General features: G+C 33.6%; 1 protein-coding gene across 21 annotated transcripts in view; it reads left to right on the top strand.

The window, feature by feature from the left end:
• The window catches only part of LOC145259826 (multiple C2 and transmembrane domain-containing protein 1-like), a 992,069-nt gene that overhangs the window by 609,256 nt on the left and 367,882 nt on the right, over positions 1 to 14,931 (top strand). For all 21 annotated transcript variants that reach the window (XM_080117638.1, XM_080117631.1, XM_080117630.1 and 18 more), the window contains one exon: positions 1,502 to 1,724. In XM_080117638.1, coding sequence (XP_079973764.1) covers positions 1,502 to 1,724 — 223 coding nt within the window. The remainder of the gene's footprint in view (positions 1 to 1,501; positions 1,725 to 14,931) is intronic.

The raw sequence follows: 14,931 nt of genomic DNA, 5'->3' as shown, positions 1-14,931 counted from the left end.
GTCTAAACCATGGAACTGCCATCTTATCTTATTAGGCATCTGTCTCAGGCAGAAGTTTTAATTGATGTTTACGGTGTCTCCGTGTTTCTTTTTACATGCAGCAGAGTCGTCAAAATACATATATTATACACAATGATTTTTAAATGAAATGTGTAGAAGGCGGTACAATGTAGAGGTAACGGAAACACACAAGCTGAAGCAGGCGAGAAAGTTTTATTAATACAACTTACAAATACATGTGTACACATTCATATATTTCTTATACGCATAATATTTATATTTGCACAGTGGTCACCTGAGAAAGTCGGTCTGGTGGTATATCCATGTTATATAATATTTCGAGAAAGATCTCATCGTCAGATATTTATTTGACTTTGGTTCAAACGCGCAATACAATGATTTTTGTATGTAACTTGATACTGGGACCGCACACGTTCTTTTTAATTGCTGAAAAAGACCAAGAAGCCTTTTCAGTGCGGGAGATGTCTTTGTCAATGCTGCATCCTTCAGAGATGGTACTGCGTAGGTATACAAAACAGTGCACTCACTACATCTGATTTATTACCTTCAATGAAGATAGTTGGTGCAGTCCGGGTGCTGGAGTTATATGCCAGTACAAAATAGTTTGTTAACCATCGCAATTCATCTTCAGATATATATATATATATATATATATATATATATATATATATATATATATATATATATATACAGTTTATACGAAAGAAAATTTTGCTTTCGTATAAGCTGTATCGCCTGAAGAGGTCTGTAGTTGTTGGTAACTAGCTGGCCGAAACATGCTCATGACTGTGTAGTAACATATTACTGCTTATGCAAAAACAAATAAAGATTATACCCTGCTCTACTTCAGTATTGAGCACTCTTGTATCTTGTATGAACTTCATTGGTTACTTAACCTCTGGAGAAAATAACCTCAGATCATATATATATATATATATATATATATATATATATATATATATGTGTATGTGTGTGTATGTATGTTGTTTATTTGTTTTTAGCGATACCTTTTTAATGAATTCAATTATTTATATGAAATCGCATTTTTACCTAAATGCGAGTTGGGAATAATTTTCCCTTTTACCAATTTGGTATCCTCAAATAGGGAGCGGCATATATATATATATATATATATATATATATATATATATATATATTCAATATGATTATCCACTTACACGTGTTTCGTCGTTTTGCTAGATTCAGCCACTCTGATGAGTCGTAGACGACAAAACAGGTGTTCGTGGATAAGTATATTTAATATATATATATAAAGAAAAGGAAATTAGAAACTTGTTTTAGTAATAAGATCTTCATGATTTAACTCTATTTAAGTTACTCCCTCTCCCCCTCTAATACGTGATTCTTCTCAACCAATCAGAAACTTTGTATCTGTCGCCCACTCCCAAACCCTCACTATCTAACACACGAAATTATGGTTGTTATTTTTATATCTGATTTTTTTTTCTCTCTTTTCCAGGAACCAGTGATCCATATGTTAAATTTAAAATCGATGGGAAGCTCCATCACAAGAGTCGGATCATCTACAAGGATCTAAACCCGCGATGGGAGGAAAGATTTACCATTCCAATCGACGATATCTTGAAGCCGCTCTATGTGAAGGTCTTTGACTATGATCGTGGCATGCACGATGACTCTATGGGGTCGGCCAATATTGATCTCACAACTTTGGAACCCAACGCGTAAGTCATTTCCATTTGTTTTTTGCTTTTTTAATGAACATTTTCTAAATATTTTTTTTTTTTTTTTACTTTACATTGACGTGATCCAGTTCATTTTTTACATCGATAGAAAGATTTGAATTCTTGTAAAATAATTGATGTTCATTCACGACCGCCACAAAGCAGGCCTGTTCAAAAAGTCTGCTTTATCTATTGACGTCAGAGTTGTTGGTAATGTCGTGTTGTTATCACTAAATCGCATGTGTATATATTTTCTTAATAATATAATATATATATATATATATATAGTAAGTTATAAAATATATATGGCGATTAAGCTACACTGAATATTCCGCGTTTCATCCACTCTAGGATTCTTCAGACTTCATGGCGATTAAGCTACACTGAATATTCCGCGTTTCATCCACTATAGGATTCTTCAGGCTTCAGTAAGCCTGAAGAATCCTAGAGTGGATGAAATGTGGAATATGCCATATATATTTTATAACTTACTAACTAGCTCTACCTACGTATTGAGCACTGTTGAAGTAAATACTTAAAGTTTACGCATAAATTTATACTTTTGTATATTAATTTATGTGAGTAAATGAAGTAGTTATATATATATATATATATATATTAAGGAGATTAGAACAACAGTCTAAAGAGCAGAATATATTTTAATGCATTAGTAAATTCATTAATACAATTAATATAAACCGAAAAAAAACAGTGCTCGTTGTAATTTATTTGAAACCATAGCCGCAAGTTTTAGTTTCCCCTCCGTCAATGTCAGAGGTTTTATGGAAATATATATATTTATGGGGATTAGAGCAACAGGCTAAAGAGTAGAGTATAATTTAATGTATTAGTAAATTCATTAATACAATTAAAATAAACTAAAAAAAAAAAGTGCTCGTTGTAATGTAGATATATAATAAGCTCGATAGGCATATATATCCTAGAGCTATTTTAATATTGAGTAAGATGATTGATAATTTATAATAAAAAATTAAAAATCGTTTTCACAAGGAAGAACAAACAAAATCAATAAATTGTACGATCGTTTCGGAAACAATGTTTTTATTGAGATAGACAATAAGTGTTGGACAATAATTTTATAATTTGGTTTTTTGAAACAAAGTTTCCTCATCAGCAAAAATACTGGGTGTTTTTTTTTTTTAAAGACACCAAAAATAAAACTAGCATATATGTATATATATATATATATATATATGTACGTACGTACGTAGTGTTTGTATAATGGACTGTTGCCCTCGTACCTAAATGTCTATCTTTACAACCGGTGGCTCGTCTAGTATTATAGGTTAGTGCTTGCGTGTTAACATATATACATATACATATGACGATATACCTGTTTCTGCTGCTGCTTCTGGGGGATCATTCGACCATCTAGTATTTTTAGTAAGATGCTTCACAAGACCAAGATTATAGGTTGTAAGATTTTATATATTTTATTCACTCCCAGGTATTTGTCATGGCAGAAGGGAGTGATCGATGAACTCTTGGATTGTGGGATTTTCTATGTCTCCATTCTGAGGGGAGACTCGTTTAGTCCATCCGTCTTTCTCGGCATTTCTAAGCCAACTCATCACTATGCTTGCGCAAACTGGAACACCTGACACGTCACGTCTGTTCACCATTCAGATACTTCCGGTGCAAATGATCGGTCACAAAGTGTGATACATGGCAGAGTTCAAAATGGACTCCGTAGCCTAGTAGGTGTGCCCTTTTTTCTTCCCTGCAACCTCTTTCTCACAGAAGAGACGTTGCGAGCCTGTCTTTGCTTTATCGTTATTTTCATGGCAAGTGCTTATCTGAGCTCCAATCCATGGTTCCCCCCTCACCAAACTTTCACGAGAAACACTCGTCTAACTAAAAACACTATCAATAATTTTCCCCACTCTTTATCTGTGCTTAAACCTAAACGTAGATTCTATGAACAAAGCTTCTTTCTTGGTACTGCACACTTGTGGGACTCTCTTTCATTTGTCTGCTTTCCGGCTGACTACAATATGGTCGTCTTTAAATCAAACGTAAACAAGTTCTTGATGAGCCGTTCGCCATATGTAATCCAATTTACCAAATTTACACTTCTAACGATTAATACGATATTGTCCCATTGACTACTGTACAGTCTTTAACCCTTATCCTCAAGTGGCCTCTGGGGCTTGATAAGTGGTGACCCTATGTAAAAAAATGACCATTCAATTCTGTTGTTTACTCTTATATAGATAGATAGATAGATAGATCAGTGCTTTTCCACGGCTATTATCTAACAGTAATAAATCACGCCTAAGCAGATAAACAAGACGCTTAAAAAAAAAAAAAACAGACATATGAGGGTGGCAATTTCTCTCTTCAATTGTTTAATCTTTGATCTCGTAATTGTTTGGTTATTCGTGTCCTTTGGACTACAGTTCTCATCTTGAGTGTCATTTTCACAACGTTTCGGTCGATATAATCTTCGGCCTTCTTCAGGTGTCTCTTGTCGAATTCGGGAAATCTTTTTGTCGAACTCTGGAATACCACCAATCTTCATCAGGTGTATCTGGTTGAACTTTTTTTCTTTTTTTTTTTTTTACATCGGCATAACCACTTATCAAGGCCAGAGACCACTCAAGGATAAGGGTTAAGTCGAGAATGTTTCTGTTGAACTCGGGAATCTGGGCAGCGATCAATTTCTAAATAGACCTAGTATAGAATTTAACTCTATCTGCGAACGATTAATTATAAATAATAGATAATATATACAGTAATAAATAAATAATAATAATAATAATAATAATAATAATATATAGTGATAATATTATTTATAATTAATTTATATTAATAGATAATTTATGCAGTAATAAGTAAATAATAATAATAATAATAACTATACATATATATATATATATATATATATATATATATATATAGTAATGATAATTAGTAATAAATAGTGATATTTACAATTATAAAAATAAAATAGGTTCAAGCTCCGAGAATTCATATTGGAACTGTGTTATGGCGTTAAATAGTAATAAACGAAAGGAACACAGGATTTTTAGGAACGAAACATGTATTCACATATATTACAAGCAAATACCATTCCTCAACGGTTTGGCGTGTGCACCGACCTGCTTGGTCGCCTGCCAATCTCAGACTGCTGCGCACCGGTACTCGATACCGGAAGTGACGTCACGAGATAGCCCATTAATCCCATGGTGGGGCGTCCCCAACAAACTGTCCGCAAGAACCCGTGGTGCAGTTTTGCACTGTAACAATTGTAAAAGTGATATTCCCCTGAATGTTGAAGGTTTAATTCTCAAAAGGAAATCATCTACCAGTGTGGGATGAAGTAAAAATCATAGATAGAGAAGAACAGTGGAGAGTAAGACGACTCAAAGAAACAGCACATATGCTGGGGAATAACCAATTGCAAAGTAAACCTAGTCCAGAATTTAACCTAATATGCGATCTGTTAATTAAAGATAATATACACTGTAATGAGTTAACAAGAATATATATATATATATATATATATATATATATATATTTAAAATGTAATTATCCATTGACACGTGTTTCGTCGTCTACGACTCATCAGAGTGGCTGTATTCGAAGCACGTGTCAGTGGATAATTACATTTTAAAAATAATATATATATATATGTCACGTGTCAGTGGATAATTACATTTTAAAAATAATATATATATATATATATATATTATTTTTAAAATGTAATTATCCACTGACACGTGTTTCGTCGTCTACAACTCATCAGAGTGGCTGTATTCGAAACACGTGTCAGTGGATAATTACATTTTAAAAATATATGTATATATATATATATATATATATATATATATATATATATATATATATATATATATATATATATATTATTTTTAAAATGTAATTATCCACTGACACGTGTTTCGTCGTCTACGACTCATCAGAGTGGCTGTATTCGAAACACGTGTCAGTGGATAATTACATTTTAAAAATAATATATATATATATATCGCTCCCCATGTGGGGGTACCAAATTGGTTAAAAGGGAAAATTATTCCCAACTCGCATTTAGGTAGAAATGCACTTTCGTAAATAATTGAATTCATTCAAAACATGTCGCTAAAACCAAAACAAAACAACATCAATATATATATATATATATATATATATATATATATATATATATATATTAGTGATATGGCAACTAACCAGAATTGGAAAAATGAGAACTTTTGGTGGCATCGCAATCGGGAAAATTTGTGACTATTTTCCGATGCGCAAAACGATTTCTTTAATTATCTTTTTTATTTGATTTTGTTTAAAGCAAAATCTTTCACTGCTGGTAGTGATAATAAAATAATAAATATTTATTGATTTTAAATTACCAGTAAAGCAAAAATCTAAGTTTAGTTTTATGCATGAGAAAATATCTGCACATTTAACAAGTGTTTTTTTTTTTTTTTTTACGGTAATCGTCCCGTTACTATATATATATATATATATATATATATATATATATATATATATATATATATATATATATATATATATATATGACTACTTCATTTAATCATATTAATTAATATACGAAAGTATAATTTTATGCGTAAACTTTAAGTATTTACTTCAGCAGTGCTCAATACACACACACACACACACACATATATATATATATATATATATATATATAAGTTGATGCAAAATAATGTCGTTTTTATATATAGTTGAAAGTAAAAAAAACGACATTATTTTGGCACCAACTTAATATATATAAATCAAAGCTTGAGATATTTAAAAGTAGGACTAATGAACTCCGCTCCTTTTTTTGTATAGCGTTGGATGGTTCAGGGTCGCCTGAAGAAGTCACTTTGACTGGACCAGATGGCTGTTTTTAGCGACCAAATGTAACTGTTTACCTTCAAATAAATAATAATAATAATAATTATATATATATGTATATATATATATATATATATATATATATATATATATATATATATATATAATTTTATTGGAATCCTTTAAGGTGAGTAACGGTTCACAAATGAATAAATAAATATACAAATGACTTATCTCAAAGGATTCCGATAAAATAATATATAATGCCATTCAGTATGAACCTAACAATGGAAGACTAGATAAGAATGAAAACTTGAATTTATAAGACCAAAAAGTCCAGTCTTGATCGTCTTTTGGAGCCTGTTGTGGAGCGTGTTGAATTGCCACGGCTCCAGGTAAACATTGTCTGAAGATAGCGGTTTCAATCCTACCCAAAGTAGGCCAAAGGATTAGTCGGCCAAAACGTGATGAGACAACAACTATGGAAGGCAGTAACTCCTGGGAATACAGTTAAGAGACTCAGCATTCCTATCCCATCGCAGTTAACTACCTGAAGAAGGCCAGAGGATGAATCGGCTGAAACGTGGTGAAACAGCAACATGAACTCTGAAGATGAGAATAACAGTCTGCAAATAAATATATAATTATATTAGTGATGGGACGAGTCCAATATTTTCCCCGATTCCAATACAATTACCGATTCCGATTCTTTATAAATCTCTAAATATTTAACTATAAAAGTGTTATTTTGTCCCGATTACTTTAAAGACACATCTTAAATGTGGCTATATTTTCTCCAACGTAAAAACACACTTGTGAGGGAGTGGTCTAGAGATTTTAATCCCATTGGAAGTTTAAATCAATATTTATTATTTTATTATTACCACAAGAAATGGAGGATGTTTCATAAACCAAAATCAAATAAAACAGATTATTTGAGGAATCGGTTTTGGCATCGGAAAATAGGCTGAAATTTTTCTGAATCCAATACCGATTCCGATTTTTCCGATGCCCGATTCCGATCTCAACACTAACTAGCTTCTAAGTTGAATCCTTGTGCATGTTCCATCTGTACTTTCATTCCAATGAATTTACTGCACTTGTATCCGCTGAATGAAAATAATCTGAACCAACCGACTAATAGCAAAATCCCACCCTTTCACTGTAGAGCTGACTAGAAGCTGAAAGATTGTCTACTCTGATAACTTGTTTCCACAAACTCTTGAAATTCCCTTTATACTCCCTCTTTGCCTGAACAAGCTGAAATTTAAATGTAATGTGAACAAACATCTTGATGCTCAACTCATGACTTGCGATTTTTTTTTTTTTTTTTTTTTTTTTTTGCTTTTGGCGGGGTGGGCGACGGTCACTCTCCGTCAGATGCGATTTATAATATCTGTAAAGTTAATCATTCTGGTTTAAGAAGATGAAATAAAAAATTGGCTCATTCTGGAAGGATCAATCAATATATATATGTAGTGTCAGAACAGATACTACACCTTGCTGCTATCCAAAAAACGCCAACCTACAAATTTGATGGCATATTCTTACAACAAGCTTTATTAACTCTCGCTTTTCTTATTTTGTCCTTTAGGCCTCACATTCCGTCGGCGATGTTTCTGACAAAGGGGGAAAAATTGCTGTTTTCTGGGTCGGAATCTATCTATATAACACTGATTGTTGCTAGTTTTTTTGTTTTACTTTTTTACCTTAAAGTAGTTTTTTTTTTTTTTCTTGAGTTCTTTAAAAGAAGTGGCTTGTCAGGAGAGATTTCTATAATAATAATAATTAACATAGAAATGACATTTTGTGGACGAGTCACGTGGTATTTTTGACGAAGGGGAGTTAACTCTATGTAAATGAAGATGAATTGAATTGCATTATCGATTGGGAACGTGTCTGACCGTTTAAAATTAAACAAATTATAAACCCAGACATAGACACACACACGCAAAAGATTCTAGTTTCATTTCATATTTAATTTTCCTGAAATAAAGGAAATTTAAGAAACAGAATTGTTAATCAAACGACCAAAAAAAAAAAATAAAATAAAATAAAAAATCTCAAACTCCTATTAATCTGTGTAAAATAGGAAATTGGTTCAATGCCAATGAAATAATTTTCAAAATTCTTGATTCTATTCAATATTTCTTCTTTTAATTTATCAGACAGACGTTTTTAAAAGTCTTGATGTTGTTGGGGGGGGGCGGAGAAAGAAAAAGAAATTTAATTTTTTTGTTGTTCGCATCAAGAATGATTTTAGCATTCTCAATAAATCAATAATGTTTTATAACTGTTTTTTTAGTCATATACAAATAAAGCATTAGACATTTAAAATGGTTCTAAATATTCTTGGTGTCTTGAAGAAAATTGGTCCAATTATATGTTGATCTACCTAAGCGAGATAACATTAAAAATTAATGTTTAAAAGATACATTTGGCCACTTCTATGTTAAACGAGCCTGGGTGTCCGGCGTTTGCTCGGATGTCTGGAGGATTTTTTTTTTTTTCTTTTTACACGGAAGTCACCACTTATCAAGGCCCAGAAGCCACTCGGAGATAAGAGTTATTGCGTGTACAGTAATCAATGGGATAATATTGTAGTTATCGTTAGTAATGGAGATTTGATAAAGTGTCTTACTTAAAGGGCCGGTTTATCAGGAATTTGTTTATGTTGAACTTGAAGACATCCAAGTTGTAGTCAGGTGGGAAACAGGCGAACGGAAGAGAGTTCCACAGGCGTGCACTTCTAAGAAAGAAGCTTTGTTCATGGAATCTATGTTTTGATTTAGGCACAGATAAAGAATGGGGAAAATTATTTACAGCGATTTCAGCTAGATGGGTGTTTTTTGTGAAAAATTGGCATGGGCGGGACCAAAGATTGGAGCTCAGATGAGCACTTGCCATAGAAGTAACGATAAAACAAAGACAGGCTTGCAACGTTTCTTGTAAATGCTCTTGCAAAGATGTAAAAAAAAAGTGGTAGTAGGCAGGTAGGCAGGCTCGAACTGGCAATACGAAGGCGGAAAAGAAAGCGAAAGAAAACCTGACGTGTTACCACTACGCCATGACGCGAACGGAAGTGTAAAGCGTTCAAATTTAACGTAGTCAATCAAAAAGCTGACTTGCAGAAATGGCGTCGTTTTTAATGGGGGGGGGGAAGCAGCTTCTTCAAAAAAGGGGGCACTCTGGCAGTTTCCAAATAAATAGTAATGGTCTCAGTATGAAGGGTTTCAAGAAGAAATTCCAAAACAGATACTACCTTGCACGAGGGCCAGGCATTTTCATTTAAATAGTTTCTGTTTATTTATATGAAAAAGACAAACAAACAGCCGACACGACTGGACGGGATGGAAGGAATTTTTTCAAACTCGCTCAAAAAAAAGAGAGAGACAATATCCGTTTGCGAATCTGAGATATTACGATCTATGAACTATAAGAAAACTTCTCGCAGAATCTAACCAATGTGAGAACCCCGACGCAAAAAGCCTTTCATGGACATAAACAAACGTGCACCCATTTTTCCTTTTATATATTAGACTAGCCTGGGTACCCAACGTTGCCCAGGTGTTTGGAGGTGTGTATTGAGCAAAAAAAAAAAAAAAAAAAAAAGTGGTAATAGGCAGGCAGGCTCGAACCCGAATGTGAAAAAAAAAAACTGACGTCTTTGCTGTTGCGTTCATCGCCAAAGCAGAAGTGACATAGGTTTAAATTAAGGCTAGACAATCAAAAAGAGGGGACGACTTTTGAAAATATCGACGAAAAAAGCGACCCCTCCCTGTAGAAAAGTACCGAGTTGAGGGTGAAGAAATTCATGTTAGTGGCCATTTTTTTTTAAAGATTTGTCATCTGAAGGGTCGAGCTTCAAAACAATACCGATCTCGTGAAAATCCGTTGCCTCTGTTGAAAGTTTTAGGCAGATATACATACATACGCACAAACAGACAGGTGAGATTTTATATATTAGACTAGAGGGGGTACCCGGCGTTGCCCGAGTGTTTGTTTCCGGGACGGGGGTGGGGGAGTTTTAAAAAATGTTATGGTAGGTAAGTAGGAAGGATCAAACCCAGAGTCATGAGTAAAAGTAGGAAAATAAAGTGTGAAAAAAAAACAAAAAACATCTGCAACGTTAACAGTTCGGCCACCAAGAAAAGTCCATTCCAGTTGTTTAGGAAAAAAACCAAAAAAAAACCGACTACGGTAGGTCGGCGCGAACGTGAAAATATAATGTGAATTGTCCAGCACGCTAACCACTACGCCACAGAGCACTGCAGCTTAGTTTAGTGATTTTAAATAACTTCAGATGAAAGAACTACGAAGCCAAACCGGTGTTCTCTTCTCAACTGTTCCTTGTGAACGATCCCCAAACGGTGTTAAGTGGTGGCAGGGGGAGGAGGAATTTATTAGAGAGAAAATATTTTACCACTTCCATTGATCTTAACCGATTTTGGCCGTGACTTCTCAGCAGAAAAAGTATAGAAATCTAAGATTATCGAGGAATTTGAGAAATAATAAGCCTATAACACACCTCAGATAGTGTTCTGCCGTTTGTGCATATTATATTTGCATGAAATATCTTGATTTTTAATCTTATTAATGTCAAAATCAGACGGGAAAAAATGAGTTCATTTTATTTATATAGAGATGACCTAGATGAGGTGATAGAAAGGTGGATGTGGGGATAACTACTTGAGCCAATTCTATGTTGAAAGGGTTGGGTGAAATGATATTAAAAAAAATGGATGTGTGAAAGGCTAACTAGGCTAATTGCATGCTAAACAACACGAGTGAGGTGATATAAAGATGGACTAGTGCAAGACTAACTGGCCTAATTCTATGTGAATGACAAACTGATGCTGCATACTGCTGTTATTTTTGAAATATGAGAGTTGTTACATTGTTCTTGAGTAGGGATAGGACAACAGCATATTCTTTTCATTGTTTTGACTCTCGAATGTGTATCCATTGGTATCTTATATGCTTTTATATAGAGTGTTGTGGTTCTCGGTTGAATAACTGTGTCGGATATATACTCGAGGGTCAAAACAATGAAAAGAATATGCTGTTGTCATAGGCCTAGTAATGAGTAAATCTCTTTAACAATATGAAGATAAGAAATCTAATTGATCGGATAATAAATAATAAACAAAAGAGATTATATAAAACCACTTCGCTATATGTAATCAAAGGACAAACAAAAGATTAACAACACGAATTGCTTTCAAACACACCCACATTTGCATAGAGGTGAAAGTCCTTAATCCGCAATGTTTCAAAGAAATACTTTCATTCTAGATGAGGTGATAGAAAGGTGGATGTGGGGATAACTACTTGAGCCAATTCTATGTTGAAAGGTTTGGGTGAAATGATATTAAAAATGGATGTGTGAAAGGCTAACGAGTGAGGTGATATAAAGATGGACTAGTGCAAGACTAACTGGGCTAATTCTATGTGAATGATAAACTGATGTTATTTTTGAAATATGAGAGTATGTTACATTGTTCTTATTTAGATGACGACTTATATATTTGTTGTTGTTCATGTTTGTGAGGGTCTTAGAGTGATAGAGACAGTCTTAGGAGTGTTGGGAGATATTCATATTATATATATTCATTGTGAGTGTTCATATTATTGAGAGATGGAGACATATTTGTGGAGATAGCATATTGGAGACATAAACAGGTACATATAAAGAGAGAGACAGTTCTGTATATATATATAATAGACAGTGTACATGTTACTACAAAAGAACCAATTCAACGAGAGGAGATTTATGAATATATTGATAGATAGACCGAGAGATAGTGCGTTTGACATTTACGTTTTGACAGTTGTGCATATAATAAAAACACGTTACCTTTCTCGTTGTAATGATGAACACAAAAGACGCAGATACACAAAGATGATGACGTCCTTTATTTCATGACCGATCTATGATTTCGCGTGAGGAATTCAAAGTTTCTTTACATGGTTATTTCTAAAACCCTGCTTGCTAGCAGAGGGTGCCGAGAATCGGTCTGAACCTCTCTGCTCCTCTGATCTGATTGATCTGACTCTCCCTAACTAACTTCAAACTCTTTTCATATTATTGAGAGATGGAGACATATTTGTGGAGATAGCATATTGGAGACATAAACAGGGTATATATATAAAGAGAGAGACAGTTCTGTGTGTATATATATATATATATATATATATATATATATATATATATATATATATATATAATAGACAGTGTACATGTTACTACAAGAGAACCAATTTAATAAGACGACATTTATGAATATCTTGATAGATAGACCGAGAGATAGTGCTTTTGACATTTACGTTTTGACAGTTGTACATTTTTCTAAACACAAAGTTCATATTAATACAATTTCACTTTACCTTTGTTTTGGTGATGATGATTTTCACAAAGTTCTTATAATATAAATGGACAATACCTTTTCTGTTGAATAACAACACGAAGACGCAGATATAAAACCACATGATGATACGTTTATTTCTTCTTTGACCGGTCGGACATGATTTTATATTTCAGGGATTCAAAGCTGTTACATGGTTATCTCTAAACCCTCTCACTTCCAGAGGGAGCCTTGACTCTAACGGAGAATCGGTCTGATCTCCTCTGCTTCTCTGATCTGACTGATCTAACTCTCTTCTTCTAACTCTTTCCTATATTGAGAAATTACACGTATGTCTGGTCAACGTGACCACAACTCGCATGTTTCCAACATGCGCGATTTGCACATTTTTAAACTATTTCTGATGACCAGGAAATTTCCCATTCTCTTTGTTGTTTTACAAAGGAATTTAACCTACTTGTCTAATTCTGTAACCCATATTTTTATTATGCATTATTTCTAATTTGTACTTATTAAATATTTTGACAGAATCAACAATTTACTGGACATTCCATTTATAATAACATTCTGTGTTTATTTTAACTTATCATTGAAATTCTCAATTCCAAGTCTAGCTTCGCAAGTTCGAATCCTTGACTATCCTATTTCATATTTACATTTAACTAATTCCCTATTTTTTTACTTACATGAAAAGGGGACAGCCCTCATCATGTAACACGGAGTCAATTATATTTTGAGCAACTTAGGCAAGATGATATTAAGATGGATTTGTAAAAAGACTAATTGGACCAATTCTGTGTTAAACGAGCTAGGTGGGGTGATCTTTAAAATGGATAGGTGAATGACAAGCTGGGCCAATTATATGTTGAGTAATCCGGGCAAGGTGATATAAATATGGATTTGTAATTGGACCAATTCTGTGTTGAACGAGCTAGGTGGGGTGATCTTTAAAATGGATAGGTGAATGACAAGCTGGGCCAATTATAGGTTGAGTAATCCGGGCAAGGTGATATAAATATGGATTTGTAATTGGACCAATTCTGTGTTGAACGAGCTAGGTGGGGTGATCTTTAAAATGGATAGGTGAATGACAAGCTGGGCCAATTATATGTTGAGTAATCTGGGCAAGGTGATATAAATATGAATTTTTAATTGGACCAATTCTGTGTTGAACGATCTCGGCATGGTGATATATGAGATGTATGTGTGAAGGACAAATTGGGCCAATTCTATGTGCAATTTGTAATGATTAGGGATAGGACAACAGCATATTCTTTTCATTGTTTTGACTCTCGAATGTGTATCCGTTGATATCTTATATGCTTTTATATAGAGTGTAGTGGTTCTCGGTTGAATAACTGTGTCGGATATATACTCGAGGGTCAAAACAATGAAAAGAATATGCTGTTGTCATAGGCCTAGTAATGAGTAAATCTATTTAACAATATGAAGATAAGAAATCTAATTGATCGGATAATAAATAATAAACAAAAGAGATTATATAAAACCACTTCGCTATATGTAATCAAAGGACAAACAAAAGATTAACAACACGAATTGCTTTCAAACACACCCACATTTGCATAGAGGTGAAAGTCCTTAATCCGCAAAGTTTCAAAGAAATACTTTCATTCTTGTCAGAGGGGAGGAGTTAGCAAAATGCATAAAAATATGTTGCCTGTAAAGTATTTAAAGAAACTAAGTATGAAAAGAATCAACTAAGCATCGTCGTCGTCGTCGTCATCGTCATCATCATCATCATCATCACCATCATCGGTTTAACATCCGTTTTACATGCTGGCGTGTTTTGAACGGTTTTTAGAAATTGACTTGTAAACTTACCTTTCTTTAGTCAAGACTTTATTGATCGCTCTTTTTCTCAAGTGCATTTTTATCATACCCCATGTTTTTCTTGATTTTCCCCTGTGAAATGAACCTGCCACTCCAACTGTTGCATATCTACTAATCCAGGGATTCTCATCCATTCTTTCAACGCGACTCTA

This window comes from Euprymna scolopes, chromosome 35, assembly GCF_053919585.1.
Source record: "Euprymna scolopes isolate OS-2025 chromosome 35, ASM5391958v1, whole genome shotgun sequence".
Lineage (NCBI taxonomy): Eukaryota > Metazoa > Mollusca > Cephalopoda > Sepiida > Sepiolidae > Euprymna > Euprymna scolopes.
This window is presented reverse-complemented; position numbering and strand designations above follow the sequence as displayed.